The 27,528-nt window shown below is 39.1% G+C and overlaps 1 protein-coding gene across 1 annotated transcript in view; it reads right to left on the reverse strand.

Annotated features, from left to right (window-relative positions):
• LOC122808436 (guanylate-binding protein 2-like) overlaps window positions 1–23,003 on the reverse strand; it is a 79,967-nt gene extending 56,964 nt beyond the window's left edge. Inside the window, exons 1-2 of the mRNA XM_044079399.1 lie at window positions 22,887–23,003; window positions 17,434–17,613 (exon numbers count right to left, since the gene is read on the reverse strand). Of these exons, the coding sequence (XP_043935334.1) occupies window positions 17,434–17,611 (178 nt within the window). The 5' untranslated portion in view covers window positions 17,612–17,613; window positions 22,887–23,003. The remainder of the gene's footprint in view (window positions 1–17,433; window positions 17,614–22,886) is intronic.
• Window positions 23,004–27,528: the final 4,525 nt, after the last annotated feature.

Raw genomic sequence — 27,528 nt, forward strand, 5'->3', positions numbered from 1 at the left:
ACATTTATCAGGACCATATGTCATTCTTATATCATCTGAGAAAGTTTTAACCACTTGCAGTTGTGCTTTTAACTTTTAATCTGATAAACTATACAGTTTTAAGTCATCAACAAAAAGTAGGCAAAAAATATTTAAGCAAGTTTATTTTCTGTGAATAAAATTGTAACCAAGACCTAATCTGTTAATGAGTTAAGTGGAAAACAAAACAACAGTGGTGACAAAGATCACCCTGCAATATCCCCCTTTGAATTTTTAACCCTGAACTAATAATTTGCCCTTTGTCATGGCTTAACTGCAAAGTGGTTTGCCACTGTTTCATAGTCATTGTAAGGTAAATGATCAATGTAGGATTTATCTTATATATCTGTAAGCACTCCTTTATCCACGAATGTGGGATGTTGTCAAATGCTTTTTTGTAATGCATACATGCCATACTTAGATTCTTCCCATTTTACAATTCTCCATTATGGCTTTATTAGCAACAAATGATCATTTACTATATAGGACTGTCTTTTTTTACCCTTTTGTTCTATTGCCATGTCTTAGTTTTATTCTAAATGACTATAAACTCTGTTGGCATCAGTTCCGGTATATGGTTTTTACATCATCAGAAGGCATGTTATTGGTCTATTATTTTTTATGCTGGCTTACAGGTTCACCCTTAAGGGGGGAGTATCATTTTTCCTGTTGTTAACCAGGTTGGTGTCTATTTGGGATGTGCATATAAGTAGTTCTTAAATCTTTGTGTAAAGATGCTAATACTTTTAGCCAAAAGTTAGGTACTGCATGTGGGCCTGGGATTTTCCAGTTAGAAGCTTTTCTGAATTTTGTTTCAGTTTTTCTGGCTGTTACTTTATTCCATTTCATATCCTGTACATTTGAACTCCTCACCGTTTCTTTTTAATTTTTCTGTCCATTCAGCATCTTTGTTATGTTCCACAGGTTCTTCATACATATTTCTCCAAAATGTGTCTATTTCTTCTTTTGGTGGCATTTCCATTCCTTTTGCTTTGTTTCTCAGTTCTTTATCAAACTTTTTTGGGTCATCAATGAATTGCTTATTTTGAACTTTTTCTTTTTATTTATCTGCATATTTTCTATGTTTTTCTGCCATGTGCTGATGTCTTTAATTTATTATTTGCAGTAGTATATGACAGATCCTGGTCTGTTCTGATACTATGTATTGCTTTTATCATATCTATTTTTCTAGTATTTTTGTTGATCTGTTCCAGTAGCTTAGCTAGGATGGGATGAGAGGGGCAACTGCCCCTGGCACAACGTGTTGAGGGGTGCAATCAGATGATTCTGATCTGTCTTCAATGCAATACCATCTTTTGGAAGCCAGTATTGCATTTGCAGTCAAACCTGAGCACTGTAGCACTCTCTGTTTGGTTTAAACTGCAACAAAATGTTTGCTATATTGTAGCATACAGTTTGTTACAGTTTAAAAGTGAAAAAATACTTTTTTGTTTTAATTAAAATCTGAGCAAGTTAGCACTAAGGTTACCACCTTTTCAAATGCTCAAAGTGGGACATTTTCTGTAGAAATGTCAGATTTGCAGGACAAAACATACCCATGACCAGTACAAAGGATAGAACTTCACCTTTTTGCCAAAATAAAAGCTTATTTGTGTAGCATTTGAGTTGCTTATGCTATTTCATATAACATTTAGGCGTTTCAGATAAAAAATGACTGTTGTATGAAACTATGAAAGAAAACATAGGAAATATTTCCATACAAAAATCTCAGGACATCTGCCATTTGCTCAGTTTTTTCACAGGACACAACTGCCCAAAGAGGGATTGTCCCTCACAAAGTGGGACAGGTGGTAACCCTAGTTAGCACTCTGTGCTACAGTTTAAAAAGAAGATGTTTTAGCTAATACATAAATGCCATAGTGTTCTGTGCTGTTGGGGTTACAAACTGTAGCAACTGTTTGCTACAGTTTAAAAAGGAGATTTTTTTTTTACCTAAAGCATAAGCACTGTAGCACTCAATGCAGGCCAGCTATAAACTGTAGAAACTGCTTGCTACATTCACAGCAAACAGTTTGCTACAGTTCAGAATTAGAAATTATGTTTTTTTCTAAAGTAAATGTGTTGAAGGAGGGTTGGGGGCATGGCATAGAAACAGGACCTGAATGGCTGGGGCAGGAGGGATGGGGGTGTGTGTAATGCATCAGGCTAACTGACTGGTGTTTCAGTAGAAGGAATGTCCTTTGTTTTTGCTCTTCAATGGAACAGCTTGGGGAGCAGGGCTTAAATCTAACTTGAAGAGCTGAAGGGGTGGGACATTGATTTTACCAACTATACTTCTGATCTGTGCCCTCTTCTATAGTCTAACAGTGACATTTACACATTTATCAAGAACTCGTCATTCTTAAATCAACTGAGAAAGTTTTAACCACTTGCAGTTGTGCTTTCAACTCTGATGAAGTATGCAGTTTTAAGTCATCCACAAAAAGTAGATGAGAACATTTTATGAAAATGTGTTTTCTGGGAACCAAACTGCATCCAAGACCCACATTGTTTAGTTTTCTCTACTTGATGCTTTGTGATGGTATTTTATTTCTTCCCTTCCTTTCCCTTATTGTTCTGTGTTTTTAGGTAAGACTTTATCTGCTATTAATAAGGCTGCACAGAAATGTATTCTGTTTACTTCTGTTATATCACATGAATTTCTGTTAATAGTCTTGATTAATGATCTGTTTTATCAGACTTAACATTTTAGGTCTTATTTACTTTTTGTAATCTATTTTTTTCATCAATCTTAATATTTCTGCCCATCTCTATTAAATCAAGCAACTCTCCCCTTAGATAATTTTCTTCTAAACTAAGGACACATTCTTTGGTCTCGGTTTCATTTGGGCATTCTACAGAAAGTTCCAGAACATCTTCCTGTGACATCCTCTTCAGCTGCATCCAGGGTAACTGTGATACTCACTGAGCCACTGTTCCCCAAAATTTGCTTTCCTACCTTTATTTTAGAATTTACTAGATAATGCACAGAATGAACTCCAGTTTAACATAATTCAGATTTTGCTTGAGTCATTCATATTACAAATAAATGATATTTATATCAAACAACAACAGCAGCACACCAGTCACATCTTCAAATCTAACGGTGACAGGAAAGCAAAACACCATTTGCTCTCTAGGAATTTTACTGGGCAGGAAAGTAGTATATAACGTGCAGACAAAAATAACTGCCCAGGTTTGTACTGCAAACAATAATCCATCTAACTATTCCAAGGGTTACAAGGGTAATGTTTTTGTTGATCATGAACCTGAGAGGACCTTTAACAAGATTAAATAATAGTAGGGCCAGCTAAGAGTCACTATCAAGTCCCCATATTATATATCATACATGAGCTGACGAGCTACATTGAGAAATATCAGATAGTTATTACTTGTGCTGAGGTTAACAACCTGTTTTATTTATACCTCTTAACCTCTTAGCCCAAGAAATTTGGACAAAGCCTAAAATAATGGGGGGATAAAGGCCCAAAAATAGGGGCAGATTTTAAATGTTGCTCTTACAAACTTACAAAGTTTCTAGAATAAAAGGCTTTGTATTAATATGCATTTTCTTTAAAATCAAACATTTATTCCTTGTAAAAAATCACATGACCAGTTACATGACAAGCAATTAAATAAAAGTAATGTTTCAATTTTCTATCCTTAAGAACACAATTAATATCTAATTAATCCTGGAAAGCAATAGTCATGTAATAAAATTTCCCATTTGAGGTCTTGCAGTACTAGCATATTGGATTTGTCAACTTGCTCTAAATCCAATGACATTAAAGATAAATTTTAAACATACTGCAGTTCAAGATATCTTTCTATAAACCATTACCGAGATTTTTGGTGAGTATGCTATGCAAATGTTCATAGATTCTAGTGTAAAGTCATCTCATGGTTTTCCTCAGATAGAAGGCCTTGCACCTGGAACACATCTCCACATACTCTTTTTTTTTTTTTTTTAAATATTTTTATTCATTTCCAAAAACAAGAAAACATGAATGCAGGTTATTTATGACAAATATGCATTTTCTGAAGGCTATAACATCTGAAACTCAAATCTTTGACATTATTTAGTGATTTCAATCCTCATGATTTGTCAGAAAACCACAAATGTTATGAGGAACAGGCCAACACTATGAGGCAAAAATCTGAGCATTCTTGGAAAATCTGGACAGTTGAGACATATGACCTGTCTAAATGCTGAGTAACAGAAATGAAGCACGGTAAATGCTCTGTTGAAAATGACTGGCAGAGTTAAATGCAACACACAGTTTTAGTTAAATTATGTTAGTATCATAACTGCAGAAGGAGCTGGCTGGGACACAGTTTCAGTTAAATTATGTTAGTATCATAACTGCAGAAGGAGCTGGCTGGGACACAGTTATAGTTAAATTATGTTAGTATCATAACTGCAGAAGGAGCTGGCTGGGCCACAGTTTTAGTTAAATTATGTTAGTATCATAACTGCAGAAGGAGCTGGCTGGGACACAGTTTTAGTTAAATTATGTTAGTATCATAACTGCAGAAGGAGCTGGTTGGGACACAGTTTTAGTTAAATTATGTTAGTATCATAACTGCAGAAGGAGCTGGCTGGGACACAGTTTTAGTTAAGTTCTCTCAGTATCATAACTGCATAAGGAGCTGGCTGGGTCACAGTTTTAGTTAAATTATGTCAGTGTCATAACTGCAGAAGGAGCTGGCTGGGAGTCTGGGACACAGTTTTAGTTAAGTTCTCTCAGTATCATAACTGCAGAAGGAACTGGCTGGGTCACAATTTTAGTTAAGTGCTGGCTGTATCATAACTGCAGAAGGAGCTGGCTGGGACACAGTTTTAGTTAAATTATGTCAGTGTCATAACTGCAATAGGAGCTGGCTGGGTCACAGTTTTAGTTAAATGCTGGCTGTATCATAACTGCAGAAGGAGCTGGCTGGGTCACAGTTTTAGTTAAATTATGTTAGTATCATAACTGCAGAAGGAGCTGGCTGGGACACAGTTTTAGTTAAATTATGTTAGTATCATAACTGCAGAAGGAGCTGGCTGGGTCACAGTTTTAGTTAAATGCTGGCTGTATCATAACTGCAGAAGGAGCTGGCTGGGACACAGTTTTAGTTAAATTATGTCAGTGTCATAACTGCAATAGGAGCTGGCTGGGTCACAGTTTTAGTTAAATGCTGGCTGTAGCATAACTGCAGAAGGAGCTGGCTGGGTCACAGTTTTAGTTAAATTATGTTAGTATCATAACTGCAGAAGGAGCTGGCTGGGACACAATTTTAGTTAAATTATGTCAGTGTCATAACTGCAGAAGGAGCTGGCTGGGTCACAGTTTTAGTTAAATGCTGGCTGTATCATAACTGCAGAAGGAGCTGGCTGGGACACAGTTTTAGTTAAATTATGTCAGTGTCATAACTGCAGAAGGAGCTGGCTGGGACACAGTTTTAGTTAAATTATGTTAGTATCATAACTGCAGAAGGAGCTGGCTGGGCCACAGTTTTAGTTAAATTATGTTAGTATCATAACTGCAGAAGGAGCTGGCTGGGACACAGTTTTAGTTAAATTATGTCAGTGTCATAACTGCAGAAGGAGCTGGCTGGGACACAGTTTTAGTTAAATTATGTTAGTATCATAACTGCAGAAGGAGCTGGCTGGGACACAGTTTTAGTTAAGTTCTCTCAGTATCATAACTGCATAAGGAGCTGGCTGGGTCACAGTTTTAGTTAAATGCTGGCTGTATCATAACTGCAGAAGGAGCTGGCTGGGTCACAGTTTTAGTTAAATTATGTCAGTGTCATAACTGCAGAAGGAGCTGGCTGGGTCACAGTTTTAGTTAAATGCTGGCTGTATCATAACTGCAGAAGGAGCTGGCTGGGACACAGTTTTAGTTAAATTATGTCAGTGTCATAACTGCAGAAGGAGCTGGCTGGGACACAGTTTTAGTTAAATTATGTTAGTATCATAACTGCAGAAGGAGCTGGCTGGGTCACAGTTTTAGTTAAATGCTGGCTGTATCATAACTGCAGAAGGAGCTGGCTGGGACACAGTTTTAGTTAAATTATGTCAGTGTCATAACTGCAGAAGGAGCTGGCTGGGACACAGTTTTAGTTAAATTATGTTAGTATCATAACTGCAGAAGGAGCTGGCTGGGCCACAGTTTTAGTTAAATTATGTTAGTATCATAACTGCAGAAGGAGCTGGCTGGGACACAGTTTTAGTTAAATTATGTCAGTGTCATAACTGCAGAAGGAGCTGGCTGGGACACAGTTTTAGTTAAATTATGTTAGTATCATAACTGCAGAAGGAGCTGGCTGGGACACAGTTATAGTTAAATTATGTTAGTATCATAACTGCAGAAGGAGCTGGCTGGGACACAGTTTTAGTTAAATTATGTCAGTGTCATAACTGCAGAAGGAGCTGGCTGGGACACAGTTTTAGTTAAATTATGTTAGTATCATAACTGCAGAAGGAGCTGGCTGGGACACAGTTATAGTTAAATTATGTTAGTATCATAACTGCAGAAGGAGCTGGCTGGGACACAGTTATAGTTAAATTATGTTAGTATCATAACTGCAGAAGGAGCTGGCTGGGCCACAGTTTTAGTTAAATTATGTTAGTATCATAACTGCAGAAGGAGCTGGCTGGGACACAGTTTTAGTTAAATTATGTTAGTATCATAACTGCAGAAGGAGCTGGTTGGGACACAGTTTTAGTTAAATTATGTTAGTATCATAGCTGCAGAAGGAGCTGGCTGGGACACAGTTATAGTTAAGTTCTCTCAGTATCATAACTGCAGAAGGAGCTGGTTGGGACACAGTTTTAGTTAAGTTCTCTCAGTATCATAACTGCAGAAGGAGCTGGCTGGGTCACAGTTTTAGTTAAGTTCTCCCAGTATCATAACTGCAGAAGGAGCTGGCTGGGTCACAGTTTTAGTTAAATTATGTTAGTATCATAACTGCAGAAGGAGCTGGCTGGGACACAGTTATAGTTAAATTATGTTAGTATCATAACTGCAGAAGGAGCTGGCTGGGACACAGTTTTAGTTAAGTTCTCTCAGTATCATAACTGCAGAAGGAGCTGGCTGGGACACAGTTTTAGTTAAGTTCTCTCAGTATCATAACTGCAGAAGGAGCTGGCTGGGACACAGTTTTAGTTAAATTATGTTAGTATCATAACTGCAGAAGGAGCTGGCTGGGACACAGTTTTAGTTAAGTTCTCTCAGTATCATAACTGCAGAAGGAGCTGGCTGGGTCACAGTTTTAGTTAAGTTCTCTCAGTATCATAACTGCATAAGGAGCTGGCTGGGTCACAGTTTTAGTTAAATTATGTCAGTGTCATAACTGCAGAAGGAGCTGGCTGGGAGTCTGGGACACAGTTTTAGTTAAGTTCTCTCAGTATCATAACTGCAGAAGGAGCTGGCTGGGTCACAATTTTAGTTAAGTGCTGGCTGTATCATAACTGCAGAAGGAGCTGGCTGGGACACAGTTTTAGTTAAATTCTCTCAATGTGTCATAAGTGCAGAAGGAGCTGGCTGGGACACAGTTTGTTAAACTTAGGTTGTATTATAACTTCAGAAGGAGCTGGCTAAGACAGTTTTAGTTAAATTCTGTCAGTGTCATAACTGCAGAAGGAGCTGGCTGGGACACAGTTTATCAAATTCGGGTGGTATAACTGCAGAAGGAGCTGGCTGGGGAAGATGAGAGCAAGTGTCCACTGCCAGTTCACCCATTATAATAGGAGGGACGGGATCCAGCTCACCTCATGGGTAACATCTAGCAGGAGCACTAGGTGTTCACCCAGTGGAGTTTTGAGCTGGTGAACCTCATGCTACCATATTGTATTGTCATTAAGTAATTGAGGGGAAACTAGTATACACACAGGGATGATTCTCCTTGGGATGCAGTGACTGTGGACTCAGAGGAGCCATGGGGGGGGGGTGCTCCCATGGGAAGAGGGGAAGCCACCCATTAGATCAGCAAGCTGGACTGCTTCCTACTTCCTGACTCTCACCAGGGAACAGATAATGTTGGTTCTTGGGCAGGTACAAATGGACTGCATGGCTTTTAGCTGACATACCTCAGGCTCTCATTTTGCCAAAATGAATGGACCAACTAACAAAGGTAGAGGAGCCATCAAGCAAGGTCCTTGAAAAACACATAAGTAACAGAAAAAGTACCATATCTGCTGGAAAAGCTGATCAACAAGTTGTGCAACTTTAATAAACTAGCTAAGAGTTTGGTGTGGAAAATGGGAAATAACATCCCTTACATTTTAAGAACAGCTGAAGAGCAGGAGGTCATAGTAGATGGTCCAATTTCTTTTAAAGGCTACAGCACTGTAATTTCAGTTTTTAACCATTTTCTAAAAATGATACTGAAATTAAATGATGTGGCAAAACTAAGAAACCCTCTATGACAGTCAGAGCTGGATCCAGCACTAGGCTACCTAGACAGTTGCCTAGGTCCCTCTGGCTTGGGAGGCACTTGCTGGGGAGCTATTACAACATATGATTTTAATTATACAAAAAAAAAAAAAATCTTTAAGGATGTACTCTGTTCATGTTGCATCTGTGGGTACATCCGTCTTTAGGAGTATAACGCACACACACACGACGCGTGGGATTCAATTTCTCAAATGTGCATTGGAACTGCTGCATTGCTGCCATGAACCACAGAACTGCTGCTTCCTTTTAGGAATGTAGTTACTGCCATTAATTTTGGAGCCGGAGATGAGACAAGCATTCCTTATGCGGCCATCTGCTTTAGAATATTAGAATCATCAGCAGGTACTTGTATTACTGCCATGAACCACAGAACTGCTGCTTCCCAGAGAGAAGACAAGCTTTCCTTCTGCTGCCATCTCCTTTAGAAATGGATGCACAAACTTGTTGGAATCAGCAGTGTGTGTGTGTGTGTGTGTGTGTGTGTGTGTGTGTGTGTGTGTGTGTGTGTGTGTGTGTGTGTGTGTGTGTAATTCCATACAATGAGATGGCAGTTAGTTAATTAGCTTACTCAGGCTCAAAACCTGCACCTTGGCTACAGGAGACAAGAGTCATAGCAATTACTACAAAATGGAAATCAAAATCTAAACCAACTATACTACAAGTCGTGAATATAGTAACAGAAATAAAAACTGGAATTGAGATCTTTATAAAAGGGTAGGAGCAAACTACATAAGAAAATGGGAATTGTAGGAACAATACATACAAGGGAGGAATGAGGTTTAAAAGGTGGCAGGACTTAATGAGCTAGGTAATGTTTGAAAAAGATTGGGTAGCTTATAAGTGATGCATGATGTTTGCAACTGGGAGTGTGTCAGTATGGTTTGTTTGCATTTATATAAATGTATGATTGCCTATGCAGTAAGTGATGGTTTAATAAAGATGTTTCTTCTTTAAAAAAGGCAGGAATTGAACAGTTTATGTAATGTTGCTTAGGTTACATGATATATAGCAATATATGTGAAGTAAAATGTTTGTTATATTAATTATAGTGTGATTACTTTTATATGAATGTAAATGTGCGTATGTCATGTGATAATTCAATAAAGCCGCTTGAGAAGGAGTCTCAATCCTCTACACCAACTACTAGACTGTACACTTAAGTCATTAGAGTTGACTGAAATGTTCTGAAATGGGTGATTTTTGTCTTTTATTGGTTCATACATTTTCTTTCACTGCTTAATGGAAAAAAATCTTCAAACGACAAGGGTGCATTTGCAGTGCATTTTCAATAAATGTGAGCTTCAAGGAAAGAGAAGTTTACTGTTGCTCATGCTAAGTCGATATTCAACATGAAACTGTTTTATTTAGCAAAGGGTCATCAGTGTTTGTGCTGTAAAATTTCAGCGTTAGTAGCACAACAGATAGCATACTTGCCTTTGGTGCAGAAGGCCGGTGGGTTCAAATCCCACACCGTGTAACTTGATTGCTGATACGGCAGTGCATATTAAGGGGGAGGGGTACTGCACTCTCGAGCATGTTGTCCTTTACATGAGATGTTAAACTAAGACCCCCTCTGACTGCATTAATGGTAGGTGCCGTGAGATCTTTTACATCCACCTGAGCTATCGAAAAGAATAGGGGGAAGTTCCTTAATGCCCTGACCAAATGCCCCTAGTAGTATAAATACCACTAAGGATCTCGCCTGAAAATACATTACTAGCCTTGTGGGCCTAACCTGGTCAACAAAGGATATTTAAATTAAAAGTTTTACATTAAATCCAAACTTCTGCTTTCATTTCAGAAGTAAAGAGAATAGTATGCACACTCACAGGTTTTAGCAGTGTTTACGGTAACTGGAGGGAAAGAGAGAGAAGTAATGGGACAAAGAATGGTTCTGGGGGGACCTGGTTCATTCCCCTGCCGAGGACCCCAGTTCACCACGATCTGGCTCTAATGACATTTGACAAAATCTTTTAATTGACATACTCAAGGAGTTTAAATATGGGAAAAAAATAAAAAGAACATTATGAAGAAGCATTTTCCATTACTTGTATGCAATCCATTTGAAATATGACATAATGAAGACAACAGTAATTATGTGCAAAAATAATAATACAGTTATAATATGGGGGCAATTTAAAAAAAATGGTGGTTGGAGAATTCACATCTCTAGGCCAGTACTTGATAAGAGCTAAATGATGCTGTTTCTGAAATGATACTAGTTAATTTTACACCGAGCTCAGTAAAAGCCTTCTTCCTTTCTACCTCTAAACATGATTGATTTTTGTACATCTGTATTATCATTTCCAAAGATGGTTAATTTTGGGAGGAATCTATCCTTGTAAACTTGGGACCTCATTCTACTATTGCCAATACATTATTTTCAAGGAAATCCAATAATCTTGCAAAGATGGTTGAATTTTTAATAAGGCAGAAGATTTACATGCTCTAATTATCAGCAGACTGTGTACAACAAATATAAATGAACTGTACCATTATGAAACCGAATAAAGTTTTATGTAGGTGATACTGAAAAAAATGATCAAACTTTGTCAGAATTTTGTAGAACAGACTACTGAGATATGCATACGCAGGACATTATGAGTTGCAGTGTAAACCTTGGTTACTAGGATAAGAAACTGGAAAGATAAGATGATACTCAATGTTGGGCAGCCTGACGGGTAAAGCAGTGCTAAGTGACAAAAAGCCTGCTACAGATCTAGGTTATCAGAGGTAAAAAGAGAGCTGATATTTCCAACCTTTTTTTTTTCAATTATCTTGGCTTATTAACTGGCTGACCTGAGCCGGTACACAACGTTAAGAGTAAACATTCTTTTGAAAGGAACATTTGCTCATTTTCCATTCATGCTGGTTCTGACTGCTTCCCTTGTCAATTAGCTTAACTGCTTCTGCAAATCCAGATGTAGAAACAAGTTTCTCAGCTACTAAACCATACACATTGTTTCTGTTTTTGTTGCTAAATCATTTTGCAGTGTATTAGCTTTATGTTGAGTATACAACTCACCTAAGTAGTAGAATCCAAAAAAAAAAAAAACAGCCAACGTCTTAAGAAACAAAACCTCTGAAAAGTATCAAAGCAATCAAAATACCGATTGAAGTACAAATAAATGAAGTGTTATAAGTGTGTGTGTGTGTGTGTGTGTGTGTGTGTGTGTGTGTGTGTGCGCTTGATCCTCTCAGTCAGCCATGTCTGCAAGCAGCATGCATCTGTGATTTCGGAGACATTTATTACTCCTTTGCTCTCTGGCTACCTGTCTGTTATATAGTGCCTGTGGCAGTGATGCTTGGGGTACCTAGTCAATACAGGTAGTGCCCTAATAAAATGTAAAAATCCATTAAAATACAGCTGAAGAACCCACATATGAGGACTGCCACAACACAGTGCTGTGATATGTTGTTGGACACTAGTAGATGCTTAAGACACTAAGGTGTCACAAGATATACTGGTTACAGGACCACAGCCTTGGGACGGAATTGGGAAGAGCCTATTAGACATCAGTAGACATCTACTACATCTGAAAAGGCATGTAGATGGTGGGGGGGGGCTCAATTTATTGCAGCACAAAGAGCTCCGCAAGTACGGTGAGTGCACGGACTGAACCACTGTAGTCAAACAACAAGCATGTCCAGCACCAAGGGTGAAAATTCCTTAAGTTTTATGTGGCAGCTCCAAAATGGAAATAAACCAAATAAACAGCAGACCAGTTTCAGCCAAAAGTTAGCCTTCCTCAGTGCTATAACCATGACAAGCACACACAATAAATTTAAATAGTAAACCGAATCACAATACAGCATCTCATTGGACAATCAATTTAACTCATTCAGGCCAGGTTTAAACAAACCCCCCAACCTGATAATCCAACTGGATTATTTTTTTATTTAACACAGTATGCCAACCAGTTTTACACATTTTATTCCCTGTAACCATATCAATTTTAATGAATTTAAACTGAGCAGTGGTGTGGGTCATAGTGTGTTTAAATAATGAACTAGACATCCTTTTGTCACTGAGGTGCTCAGAAATACGAACCCTCAGTGACCTGGAGATTTGCCCCATATAAAAGGCAGAGCAGGAGCAAGTAGCTAAATATATGACCCAGTCAGTGCTACAGTTACCAAAACACAGAATGTCATAAACTTTAGAGGTATTGCTGCTAGTGAATGTTTTGCTCTTACGTACTGCAAGGAGTGCACCCTACCAATTTGTCCCCAAATAATGTGACCTGATGTGTGTTGGAGGGCATCTTATGTTTATAATGATTAAAATAAGAGCCCAACGTGGGACCTCTGCAGTATGAGAAAAGACCCGCTGTACTTGCGGAGCTCTTTGTTCTGCATTGACTGGGTTTTGCTTCCGCTGTTGGCTTTTGGAAGTGACCTTTGTTATCAGTGGCAGAGGCTCCTGTGATGTGTTTTTATCCTTTACAAGCCTCTCTTAGGATGCACAGCCAACTATCCATTTTGTCTCGTGATTTTACAAGGGTTAGACTGCCAAACCACAAGCTTGCAGGCCTTTTTTGCCCTTTTAACTATCCACTGTGGATTTCCTGTTTGTTGACCGATTTGGGATTTGGATTATCATATCTCTTCGGGTAGCGACGAACGTTGACCTGTTTCAGGTTGGAGGTCACAGTTCTAGTTTTGGGCTCAGTTCAGGAGCAGATTTACGAGGAGATAATGGAACCAGCGGCAGCGACGAAGGTCGGCCATTGGATTGTCATTTGGAAAAGTCCCTGAAATCGAGAATTTAGTGACTTCTGCTTTCGTTGGTTAGCTTTTTCACAGTGGAGTTTTTATAGCTTGGGTTGCTGGCAGTATTATCTTTTGGTGGCTGCTTGGCGACTTCTGATTCTGTTCCTTTGAATCATTTATAGGTACTGTGAGACACAAACAAATCTTGGGCTGTTATGTTCTAGTGCAATTAGTGAACTGAACCAAAACTGTTATAAACCAGTATTGGACATTTGTTGCATTACTTTGGACCAATAATAGACATTTTGGGATGTTATACTATTTTCTGTTCTTTACATTCAGAACTTATCTATGCCCTACTATTGGCTGATACTTAATATAATCCGCCATTTTAGCATGATAGTTATTACTCAGCACTGGGCATTTCAGGCTGATTGTGTTTGCCTTTATTTAGATATATCTTGTTGATATATCAGTGAGGCCTACTGGATTGGGTTTCATCTTCGTTTTCAGGAGATTTATTGGACATTTCACAAGGACTTGTTCCATTATTGTTGTGATATGGCCATGGCGTTATTTTTGGGACATGATTTATAATTTCATACGGTTTATTTTTTACATCATTTCTGGTTGCCTTTGATCAGGCACACATATAGTGATCATTGTTTATAACCAAGGATTCACATTTTTTGAGTGTTTTCTGCTACCAGGGGAGTTGTTTTGTCTTATATTGCATCAGAATTTGATATTGGATCATATATTGCTTTTTTATACTGCATTTATACATTTGGTGTGAACTGTGTATTGTTATTTTGATTTACATTTTTGCAGCTTTTCAGCATTGTTTAGGTTTTTTTTGTTGGGGCCACTGTTATATTTAACTAAATAATTCTAGGGTTGCCCCATAAACATTATGGATCTCACCAAACTCCTATAAGGTCTCTCTGCAGACAGGGAAGACCTGAATGTTTCTGGATTGGGACAAACCTCTACAGACAATTCCACACAGGACCCTAATGATCCTGAAAATATATGCTCATCTTTTTTTTAACTAACTAAGAGCATGAAGTCCCTTAGAACCAGTGTCTGGGATCTCAAACTTAAGGCATACAAGGTACGGGGAATTTCTCCATGTGGCCTTAGAGTTCATATTCAGCCTTTAGTTAGTCTGGCAGACGATTTACTATTAGATGAATGGGCTCAAGCCCATGGTCTTTGTTGAAATCCTTATCCCATATTATGAGCGGACAATAGAGAAGTTCATTCTTGAAGTTAAAATGATATGTGAAAAGGTGAGACGTTTTGAAGGGGAACCTTTTTCTGAGAAGTATGTTAACCAATTGGCAAATGATTTACTCACCTTAGAGCAACAGCTCAAAACCAAGAAGACCCATAAATTCAACTGTGACATCATGGATTATGAGAAAGGTAAACCTTTTGTGTTACAGAAAAATGTCAGATTTGTTGAGCAGGATAAGTCCAAACCAGTTTTCAAAAGAAAGAGACCTCGGTCCATACTCAAGAGGCCCTAATGGGCGCAGTGGCACTTCAGGGGATGATTCATCCTCCGCCACGGATATCGAAATCACCCCCACCTTTGAGTCACTGGCAGCTGAGAGATGTCTAAGCACTGACCCTTTTGGGAGTCAAGCATAGAGGGGGCAGGAAACACCAGTCCCGTAAACACCATTCAACATCTTTTGGATTTCAGTTTACCACACTAAGAGAAATTAATAATGTGCATAACAATTCCACCTACTCATTGTCTGAAACCGAAATAAAATTACATAATAAGGGTCTTAATTTTGTCCCTGTTTTTTTTTTTTTTGTCAGTGAGGACACATTTGCCAGTGTAGTTTCAAATTTTTGCAGATTGTTGAATTTAAGATGTTTTTTTGTGGATGGCACTCATGCTCAAAGATCTACTGATTTTCATTTCCAGAAATCTTCTTTCATACCACCCATGGACAAACACATTGCCATATTTAAGGATTGTGTGCTCAATGATTTGCAAATAAGTTTCTAATTACCAACATGAAACACAACCTTATCAAGCAGGAACAAGAGGTGCTAACTAAGCTTAGGAACAACCATGACCTGGTCATATTACCAGCTGATAAAGGTGGGGCGGTCGTGGTTATGGATTGGCCAATGTATTTGGCAGAGGCCGGAAGACAATTATCTAATGGCCAATTCTGTAAGCACATGCTACTAGATCCAACACTAAAATTTAAACAGGAGATAGACAGATTCCTGAGCCTTGCCCTGGAAGAAGGTATCATTAATAAGCAAACTCTATATCACTAGACTGTATCTGATCCCCAATCTAAATACCTTTATTTATTGCCCAAAATTCATAAAGACCCATCCAAACCACCGGGGAGGCCAACTGTATTGGACAGGGGTCACTTACAGAACCTTTAGCTGCATTTCTCACTAAATATTTACAACCCCTTTTACCCATGGTTAGGGCCAGGATACAAGATACCACTCAATTTTTACAGACCGTGATGGACACACAGTTGGATTCTAGTTGGTTAATGTGCACATTGGATGTGACCCCCCCTGTATACTAATATTCCCCACTGGGCTGGTTAGAGGCCATTCAATTTTGGATACACAAGGCTAATTTATATTCAGCCGGTTTTAACACCTTACTCATTTGCCTCATAGACCATGTGTTAACCAAGAACATGTTTTACTTCCATGGTAAATGGTATTGGCAGGTGAACAGGTACTGCCATGGGGTTCTCTTTTGCCCCCATTTATGCTGACCTTTTCATGGGTTATATAGAGGAACAACTTATTTATGATGCCAGCCCTAACTTATATCTTGATGAAATTGATATTTGGCAGCAATATCTGGATGATTGCTGGATGGTGTGGAGGGAGGATGATATATATGTACAGGAATTTGTACAGTACCTCAATGAGAACAAGTGGGGCATCCAATTCACGTTAAATTATGATATCAACCAAATTACATTTTTGGATGTCACTATTACTAGAGGTTGATCACACACTTAGGACTGAGGTATTCCGTAAAAATCCCCAATATAGCACCTTACTTTTTGCTAACAGTCACCACCCCCGATGCATCATCCGCAACATCCCCAAATCCCAATTTCTAAGGATAAGATGCATTTGTCCATCTCAGAATTCTTATGACTTTTATCAGCAGGATTTGAAAAATAGATTCCTCCACAGAGGAAATATTGACAACATCAACGAGGCTAGTCAATTTGCCTCACAACAACCCAGATCTTTTTTGTTACAATACCAACATATTTCTAAGGATAATAATCCAGTGGAACCGGTCCATTTCCTTACCACTTTAGAGCAGAACATTAATACTTTCAGGCAGATCATTGATCATCATTGGGATATTCTTATGGCCAATGACAAGCTTTGTGAGCTTCTTTCTCCGAAATGTCTTTTCTCATACCACACAGGTCCCACGTTGGGCTCTTATTTTAATCATTATAAACATAAGATGTCCTCCAACACACATCAGGTCACATTATTTGGGGACAAATTAGTAGGGTGCACTCCTTGTGGTCACTGTTCAGTATGTACCCATATACTTAAGAGCAAAGCATTCACTAGAAACAACACCTCTAAAGTTTATGACATTGTGTTTTGGTAACTATAGCACTGACTGGGTCATATATTTAGCTACTTGCTCCTGCTCTGCCTTTTATGTGGGGCAAACCACCAAGTCACTGAGGGTTCATATTTCCGAGCACCTCTGTGACATAAGAAATAAAAGGATGTCTAGTTCATTATTTAAACACACTATGACCTACACCGCTGCTCAGTTTAAATTCATTATAATTGATATGGTTACAGGGAATAGAATGTCTAAAACTGGTTGGCATACTGTGTTAAATAAAAAAGAATCCAGGTGGATTATCAGGTTGGGGGGTTTGATTAAACCTGGCCTGAATGAGCTAAATTGATTGTCCAATGAGATGCTGTATTGTGATTAGGTTTACTATTTAAATTTATTGTGTATGTGTCTCATGGTGTAGCACTGAGGAAGGCTAACTTTTGGCTGAAACTGGTCTGCTGTTTATTTGGTTTATTTGCATTTTGGAGCTGCCACATAAAACTTAAGGAATTTTCACCCTTGGTGCTGGACATTCTTGTTGTTGGGCTCAATTTATTGACATTATACATCTACTCCCTTATTCACATTATTAGGAAATACCATAAAACCAAAAGCAGTTCCAATGCTGATACTCATGAAAATAGTTACCTTTCATTTTGCCAGCTAGTTTATTCATGAGATAAGATTTCCCAGTGCGGTACAGTCCAACAATGGATACCACAACCACTGCCTGGTTAATGTTGGCTAAAATATCCAGGGCTTCCTGGTTTGTGTGTAGCTCTCCTGAATCAGAGTTTTCAATCAGACAGATTGGTTCCTTCATCATGGCTGAAAACAAGCACAAAAAATGTGTTATTAGCCTAAATTATGACTAAAAGTTAAGCATAGTACTGCTGCAATCTAATGCTACAATATATGGATTCAAGAACCATTAGGATGCATAACAAAACTAACAAGCAAAAACCAAATAAGGAAAAAGCAATAACTTAATACTATGTCAGAAATACATAACTTTTGCTTAGAGCAACTGTAAAGAATGACCACTGGATAAAATTAACCGATCTGTTTGTTTAGCTCAAAAATTCAACACTAGCTATAATTTACTGTTCAGAATGAGAGCCAGCTCCAATGTTCCTATGTTTACACAGGTTTAAAAGTTCCAAACTCACTTTAGCAGAATAGGTCCAACTTGTAATTTAATTATTTTTTGTATTTAAACTTCTTGTGCTCTGTATTATAATGGAAAAGAACAATAAATTATTTCATTTGTTTATTTATTTACTTACTATAATCTGATAACCGGGTTGGTGACAACGTCAGAGGGCCATTTTCAGCCATGACCTTGACCAAAGAGGAGCAGAAAATAACAATATACAAAAAATAATAGATGACAATTATACAGAAGGAAAGGTTTGGGTTAGCCTGTAACTATGAAACAGTTACAAGTTATTTAATCAGTCATATATTCATTCCGCTTTGTCTTTAAATCCAAAAGAGTAATTTAGTCACCTGAGGAAATGGGTTTGAATCCGAATATATCAGCTTGAACTACAATACAGCAGTCCACGCAAGACAGTCCTTATTCGTCTTGCAAAAGCCTGAGAAAATCAACTGTTGTGCATTCACTCATTACTTTGGAAACCTATGTAACTCAGTTCTTCTTCATTCATTCACTGAATTTGGTGATCAAGCATCTCCCACTGATTCAAAGATATTTTTGTGGCCCCAGAGCGTAAGCCACAAAACAGGAGCAAAAAGTAATAGTTGCAGTAGAAGAGTGTGTGTGTGTGTGTGTGTGTGTGTGTGTGTGTGTGTGTGTGTGTGTGTGTGTGTGTGTGTGTGTGTGTGGAGAACTGTCACAACTAACATCTTGGAGAAAACAGGCGAAAAGCCCTTGTTCACATCTTTGAACTGAACATTCATTCCTTTGTGACTCACCAAAATGTTGATAAAAAGTATAAAGGAATCCCAACAATGGTGCCTTACAAAGAATACTGGCAGCATGTGAGGTAAGAGGAGGTAGTCACTGATGTGAGCAGCCCTGTGGTGCACCAGTTAGTGCTGTTCTCTTATAATACTTGGTTCTGCAGTTTAGTTCCCAGCTGGGTGTTTTCTCTGTGGAATCTGCAAGTCTCCCTCCATGTCTTATACATTTTAACCAGGTGGAGCACTTTTGTCCCACATTCTAGGGTATATGCCATAAGTGAATCGGTGATCTTCCAAATTGCTCCTAGGTGTGAATGCCACGTTTGAGTGTGTGTGCATCTTGGGATAAACTGGTGTCCTTTAGCAGAATTAGTTACATGCCAGGATATGTTCTGGCTCCCCTGTAAGCCTCAGATACATAAAGTATGTATCAGAGAAAAAATGAACTTCTGACTGTTATGCAAAACGAATACTTATACAATGTGATTACAGCTGACAAAACAGGATGAGTCATGGCCCAGTGCACAGTTATGTACTATGAACTCCACTCTAAACAGTGACAACCTACAGCAGCATTCTAGGCTAACACTGGTTTCCCCAGATGGTTCATGGTAAGTTAGCATATGGCAAACAGGCATATGGATACTACCAACTTCATTATAAGATGTTATAAGACTTCATAAACAAGTGCTTGTGTTCCATTATGTCAAAATTTACACACCTATCCTGGAATCTCCCTGCTCTTAAGTATCAGTGCACTGCTCATATACCTCTTTAGCTAGCTGTCTCTGGCCCTGTTGGTACCATTCACAATGCCTTCTACTGCCACTCATCCCTATTACTACACCCATGATCACATCATGTTCACTGTCTGCTCTGTGTCACAGCTCCCTCTTTTTCCTTACATGTGCCTCCTACCTCTTATTAGATACTGCAAAGTGCATCTCAGGTTGAGGTGGCACTTACACGTGTTTAACTTCCCTCTGCACACACTGCATTTGCACAAACACTGCTCCTCAGTTGCACTTTTGTTTTAGTCTGTGTCATTCTATATACAGGTTTTAGACCCCTCAGTTTGTCTCAGAGATTATTTTGATCCTACGGTGAATACTGTTAAACACATGGCAGTGTTTGGACTGTGTGAAAGCAAACATGATCTCTGTCAGTTCATAGGTTCATAAGTGCATACTAGGCTAACGGCCCTGAAGCCTTTACAAGCCTAGCCTACAAAAATTGCCCAGGCACCATGCCACCCGATGTCAGTTCACAGTGCACCTATCCAGTAGCACAACTGGAGTGATCCCTGGGGTGAACTTTCTGTTACCCATCCACTCGTTAAGATTTCTCTTGAAGAGGGTCAGTGAGGTGCTCAGCTTGACATGAATGTAAAGCTTATTACAGAGTTTGGGCAGCATTTGGGAGATGAACCTGTCCCTCCAGCATGTTCTGTTAATTGTAGTAATGAGGTTGTGATCTCTACAGCATGTGGTGCGGGGATTGGGATTTCTTTAGGTGTAGTATTTCAAGTAGGGCTAGGTCTTACATGGCTTTGTAAGTCAAGCAGAGATCACCTCTAAGTAGACGATAACAGACTGAGAACAGCTGAAGTTTCTTGAGTCTGTCCATGTAGGGCATGTGTTTAAGGCCTAGGATCCTTTTTGTGAGGTACTTTTGTGGCCTCTCCAGCTGTTGTAGGTGTCTGGTCAGGTACATGCCAAACAGGGTGTTATATTCGATGATTGGTCTAATGAGGAATGAGTAGAGAGGGATGATGACCTCTTTCTTCCTGGATGTGAAACCTTTGGTTATAAGATGTGCCACGTAGACGGACTTTCTGACCACAGTGTCAATGTGGTGGTCGAAAGTGAGGTAGTTGTCGACCTGGGTGGCCAGATCTCTTATGGCCCCTTCAGTGTTCAGTGGTCTCCCATCAACATGGTAATTTGTGGGCATTGAGTTTTTTCCAAAGGGGATGATAATGCATTTTTTGGCATTAAGCTTCAGGCCATGGTTCTGACACCAGTCAGGCCCTTTTGTAGGACGTCTGCATCACTTGGGGAAGTTGATAAGACTCCTAGCTTGCAGTCATCATGAACTTGGACAGCCAGAGTCCTTCTGTGTTGGCCTGGACTTCTGAGATGTAGATGCCAAACAGGAGAGGGCCCAGAACCGAGCCCTGTGGGACTCCACTCTTGACTGGTTGACAATCTGACTTGGAATCCACAACTTTCACTCTATGGGTCCTGTCTGTGAGCCAATTTGCAACCCACCTAGTGATGTAAAGATTGATGCCTAGTTTGGTGAGTTTATCAATGATACCTGAGTGGGGAATGGTATCAAAGGCCTTGGCCAGGTCGAGGTAGGCTGTATGCACTGCCTTACCCTCATCTACAGCCTTGGTGACTGCCTCAAAGAAGTCAACCAAGTTCAGCAGACAGGATCTCTCCTTGACAAAGCCAAACTGTGTGGGGTCAAGAGTTTGGAGATTGCCTATATCTTTGCTAAGCAGGTCCATGATGATGCACCCCATAGCTTTGCATACCAGAATCGTCAGGCTAATGGGGCGATAGTTCCCAGGGTTTATAGTTGCTCCCCCTTTATGGAGCAGGATGACTGTAGCAGTGTGCCACTCGTTAGGGACATAGCCTGAGGTAAGGCTGCGATTGAACAGAGCACACAGATGTGGTGCCAGTTCATTTTGTAGCTCATGTAGGATGCAGCCAAGAATATTATCAGGTCCCATGGACGCTGTATTCTTGGCTTTGGACAATGCAGCTTTTACCTGTGCAGCAGAAATGAACTAGTTATATTCAACTTCTCATTTCAATTACCCAGCATGTTTAATTTGTCCCAAACAACATTTGTTGTATCATCCTAGTATCAAATTGTGTTTCATTTCAGGAAAAAAAAATAGTTTGTTTTTTTTTGTTTGTTTTACATGCCCCTTGCATTCATGTTCAACTTCTGTTGCATCTTGGTTATTTCTACTTTCACTGTCTGCTGCATTCCTATTCTCCCAAACAACAAACTTAATCGGTTTACACCATGCAACAAGAATATCTGCCATCCACTAATAATACCAAGGCACTGCAGGTGGGAGTACACAGTAACCTCTGTATCACTAATCTGTGAACCTGTGAACTTCCTGCCTTACACTGGATTTGTTTGCCAGTGCACTTTTTAAGACTTTAGTCAGGCTGAACAATATCTCAGACTGTTGTTATCAGAATCACTACTGAATCCCCCATATGCAGTGCCATAATATAATAATCATAATAATAATATAAAAATAATAATAAACATTTTAAGTAAGAGGCATGTTAAGCAGCACATTTTTCTATAAGTTACTCATACCTCTCAACTGTCCAGATTTTCACCTCATACTCACAGTAAGACGCTGACCGGTTCGACTCTCAGCTAGAGCGTCTTCTGCGTGGAGACATGTGTGAATGGGCATACCTTCGTTGAAGGTTGTGCATTAGGGCTGGCAACTCAGCACGTAAAAATCAACTGCCAATCATTAGCGGACCGGAGTACCGCTGTGGTGACCCCTTACTGGGAAAAGCCGAAAGACACAACAAAAATTGTAGGTCTGTTCCTCATAAAATGTGAGGTTTTCTGAAACATCACTGAGGACTGAAGTTTATAAGAGCAATATTTAAAATTTGTCTCTATTTTTGGGCCTTTGTCCCACCATTATTTTTGGCTTAGTCCAGATTTATTGTGCTAAAAGGTTGAGATGCAGGTATGTTACATTATCTGGCTTTCAAAATATTAATCAAACAGCCACTATTACAAGGGTGGGGCTTGCATCTCTTTAGATTATACAGTGCAGACCTTCACATGTTTTGTAACATGCAAATTTTCAAAGCGCACTGACTAAAAGTGAGGAACCTTGTAGCACTGTAGTAAATAGTTGGAGCAGAATATTCCCCTAACAAGTCATCCTTAATTAGTTGTTTTTATTGTTAAACTAGGAAATAATGCATGAAACAACACTAGTACAATACCTAACATTAAATAGCAGTCTCCCTGGAGCCTGTTAATGTGACTGTACTCTACATTTGCATACAGCTAGAAAAATATCTGAATGAGTTACCTATGAGAAACTAATCAAAAATATGTGAATATGTCACCACACGCAAATGCATGAGAATATTTTCAAACATTCTTACCTTTCCAGTTAAAAGCGTTACTGTTCAGAGTCCACTGTGTTCTCTTTTTCTGTGGCAGTTCTGTCTCCCTTACAGATATTTGCAGTTCAAAGATCTGAAGCTGAAGTTTCCGGTTTTTATAGGAAGGAAGAGTTAATTGCACAATCCCCAGTAAAGAGAGCAAGAGGCGGGGATAATGATACTGAAACTCCAAGTGAAGCTTGAAGTACTTCACTGAAATGTGTTGATTTCTGGGAAAGCAGTAGGAAACAGATCTGGAGCAGTGAATAATTATTCTGTCTTGTACAAGAGTAAATTGCAGCATGTTCACATTCCTTGACTTGAGGTAATCTGGTTACCAATACACTTTTCTCAGAAATTCCATCTCTTATGAAAGTTTAAGACCTGGCAAATGCCTCTGTTATGTCAGATCACAGATTGTACTATTATCCTAATTAGATTTCCTGTTCATCTGGTCAGTCTCACAGATCACTCCTAAACCAGAGGATATCTTACAAACTGTCACTCAGCATTCGTAATTACCTTTTTTCTGTTATCCATCTTCCCTGCCTAAATGCAAATGTGACCTTACCTTTCAACTATCCTGGATTTCACTCTGTTTTACAGGTAATGTGCCTTTGTAGATTAGCAGGAATTTCTTTAGGTATGCATCAAAACCAGCCTTTGCTGCCATTAGCTTACAGCATGAGTAGAGTAATACAAACCAATAAAACTAATGTATGAGTTAATTTTAAAATGTATAGCATTGTGCCAGTTATAAGGTAACTGAGTGCCCCACCCTCAAATGCAGAAATGAAACTAAAATAGTATGAGTAAACCAGCAAAGAAGATACTCTGTCCAGAGGGATAAATGCATGTTTTTATCTTTATAATAAATGGCTTCTGGTGCAGTACTTTTTAGTTAATGTGTTGTATTTTAGTTCTATATTTAGGAAACAATCTGAAAGAGGGGGAGTTGTTATGCTGAAATTAGAACCAGCACCACAGGAATTTGGTGTACAACGCAAAAATCCTGGGGAATCTCCTCAACCTAAGAAAACCTTTTCTCTCCGAGAATTCTGGCCTCTTCATACATACTGCAGGTAAAATTAAATCACTACTGCAGTATCCATTTTTGTGCTAGCTCTACACACTGAAAGCATCTCCACACATTACGTGGTTTACATTATAAGTGTAATGTTATATTGTCTGTGGTCACTGTGCGTTTCCCTTTCATTTGCTTGACTGAAGACTGCTTTTACTGCTCATTTGTGTACATCTAAATGTTGCAGACATCTAGTAGGTTGTTATACAGGGAAAGGCTGGTGTGGGCCCATAACTGGAAAGCCACCTTGGGGAAACCCTCAGATGTGCAGTCTAAACATGAATGTAAGACTCCGATGTGCTAGACTAGCCAAGGACTGGATCTCACAACAGCTGAGAAGAGGAGTAGGTTTGCAGAAGCATGCACTGTACTGAGGCTGTGACTGCAACTGTGGCACACTTCACTGTGGCTGATAATGTCACCTCCTATCAGGGATATGGATCTGGAGAACTCATTGTTGAGTTTTTAGAAGCTAGATCAAACTTCCCCTGACTTGTGGCCTTAGCAACCCTCTGGATCTATTGGATTTGTTGCTTTATAGCAGAATCTCACTATAGCTCTCACACTGGGCTTAGTCTAGCAGGCAGAGAATCAAGACTGCTTGCTGATAAGGGGAGTAAGTTAGGAGCATAGTGTCTGTTCTTATATGAAGAATTAGACATTTGAGATGTGGCATGAGATGACGGCACACTGATCAGCAGGTTAATTTCAGCTCGCCCAGTGTCAAAAATGAAACTGAGAGATAAGAGTAAAATTCACTTGGTGACTAGTAAGTACACTGCCTTGATGCCAGCAAAGTAGAAGGTCATACTGACTCATACAGCCTGAAAGGAAATCAACTAGAAAAGGTGAAGAGAAAACACTTGGGACAAATTAATGTCAGTGCTTGTAAAGGCACAGCTTCAGTATGATGTTCTGTCTTGCCCCTCTATTTCTAGTGTGTCAAGAGATGAAATCCTACTTCCTCTTGTGGTTGTTCCTTACCCAGATACCCTACTGCATGTCATTAATGTTTGGAAGGGCACTAAAAGGAGAAAAGTAACTAAGAAACATTTTTTGTTCTTAACTGTATTTGTATAAACATTTCATGATATAAATGGCATGTTATTTAGTTCAAGCTCCAGCTTTGGTACAAGAGATGGCTTCCAGTAATTTAGAGGAAAAATAAGTCAAATGTGCTTAGAGCTGATTAAAATAAATGAAACATTGAAGGAGTAAATCAACTCAAATAACAAAAGGTTGGAAATGGTAGACGTTTTAAACAGCTATTCAGATGAACTGATACAAATGCAAAAAATCAGAGGTCATAATGAAGAAAATGTTGGCTGAGTATGGGGCTGCTCAAAAAGAGCTGTTTCAAAATATGGTACCGTTAGAGGACAGAACATGCAGAGAAAACTGATCTGCTGTACCAGAGGAACTTGAAGTAAGAGTGTATTCATTTTATAAAAGCGCAAATAAGTGTCTTCTTCTTCTTTCAGCTTTTCCTGGTTAGGGGTCACCACAGCGGATCATCTGTCCGCTCATTATTGGCAGGAGAGTTTTACGGTGTTGAGTTGCTAGCCCAGTGCCCAACCTTCCACGGAAGGTACCTAGGGCCAATTTAGAGTGTCTAATCCACTTACAGCATGTCTTCGAGATGTAGAAGGAAACCAGAGCACCCGGAGGAAACCCACATGACCACATGGAGGACATGCAGACTTCTCACAGAAGGCACCCCAGCGGAGGATTGAACCGGAGAGCCTCTTGCTGTGAGGTGACAATGCTATCTGCTGCACCACCGTGGCTGTGCTAAAGCGCAAATAAGTATGTGGACTGGTATTCCACAGCAGGATTTGTTAACTGAAAGGGCATATTTTGTGTACGCTCTAAATATGTCCATGAGAACGCAGCCAAGACCTGCATTACTATAGATGCAATCACGCCAGCAGAAATAGGTTATCCTGACAAAACTACGGCTAAAGGACAAAAAATTAAAAATTATAGACAGTAGACTGTTTGTGGAAAATGATTACTCACCATACACAGGGCAAAAGAGAAGCAAATTTATCCCAGCAATCAGGGAATGTTGAGAGGCAGGTGTGAGAATCAAGTTGCTGTATCCAGCTGTCTTCAGAATATTTTTTTCCTGGAGGATCAAAGTAATTTTTTGATGCAGAAGAGGCTAAAGGGGAAATGCAGATGTTTGTCCAATAAGTGGTGAGCCATCAAACAGAACGGGAGTCTGCATCTCATTCTTGTGATGGTAAGGCTCATAGAGAGACTTGCCAACGAAACCTTTTCCAGTGTTCCAAAGGAATATGCGTGACAGACAGAAAAAAGCACAAGAGTTGAGTAGAAGAATCAGGTTTACCTTGGACTTGAACTGGCATCACAGTATAGACAGAAAGGTAAGAGTATTGAATTATATTAAGACATACAGAGTGCAAATAGCAGTGCTACAGGAGGCACATTTGGAAAGAAATAAGCATGTGAATCTGATAAAGAAAGGATTTCAGGATGGACATTCAGCAAAATATCACAGACAAAGGAAAAGGAGAGTCCTTATACTAACTGCTAGAGGTGCTCTAAGAGTGGTATAAGAGGAAACATATATAGTAATTGCAGATTTGTGGCAGTAAGGGGCTACAGGCAAGGAAGGATGATTATGCTGGCATGTATTTGTATTCCACCTAAAATGGTATTATGCAGCTTAAGAACATTTTGGGAAAAATAATCAGCTTTCATAAGAGAATATTACTTATAGATCGGCACTGGTACTTGATTTGCAACAGTGATGATGTATCTGGGAGAACCTGTATGGGAAAATGCACACAAAGGAGGGCAGATTTCTGAAGAAATGTATGAAAATATTTGGTACAGAAGACATGAATACAGTAGTAGGAATTTGGAAAGAATTTACATATTATTCCCCAAGGTTCAATAACTGGGCTAGACTAGACATAAAGTATATTTCACAGGAATATGTCCATTTAATTGAAACCTTTGACATACATTCAGTATCTATTTCAGATGATGTCCCGATAACAACTAAGATAAAAATGCAGGGTAACAAAATACAAATGAGACACTGGCACTTCCCCACCTGCATGATAAAAAGAGAGGAATTTAAGGAATGGGTAATGGAACTTATTTCAGATTTATTATTGAAGACAGACATTTCTTCAGATGTTATAACTAGTGAGTGGGATAAAATGAAAGTGGAGTTTTAAAATAGGGTAGAAATAAAAAAAATGAGATATGGTTAAGAAGTAATAATAATTATTCAGAGGGGCTGACAGAGATTAAAGTATTGCAGAATAAGGGGGACCTCACACAACATGAAGAGGTGCAAATCCAGACTACTAAAGGGAAAATAATAGAGTAACTGGATACTATGCATGAGTTTAGAAAGATTGCTGTTAAGCAACTCCTTTTTGATACTGACTCCATTGCACAAAACTTTTAGCACAGTGACTTAGGCAACAGAAAGTAGGAAGGGTTGTTGCTAAACTTAGGGACCCTATAACAAAAATAACCAGAAATACTATAGAGGTATTAGAGATATTTCAGAAATTT

The sequence above is a fragment of the Protopterus annectens genome, chromosome 8.part0 (assembly GCF_019279795.1).
Source record: "Protopterus annectens isolate FY-2018-M chromosome 8.part0, PAN1.0, whole genome shotgun sequence".
In the NCBI taxonomy this organism is placed as follows: Eukaryota; Metazoa; Chordata; order Ceratodontiformes; family Protopteridae; genus Protopterus; species Protopterus annectens.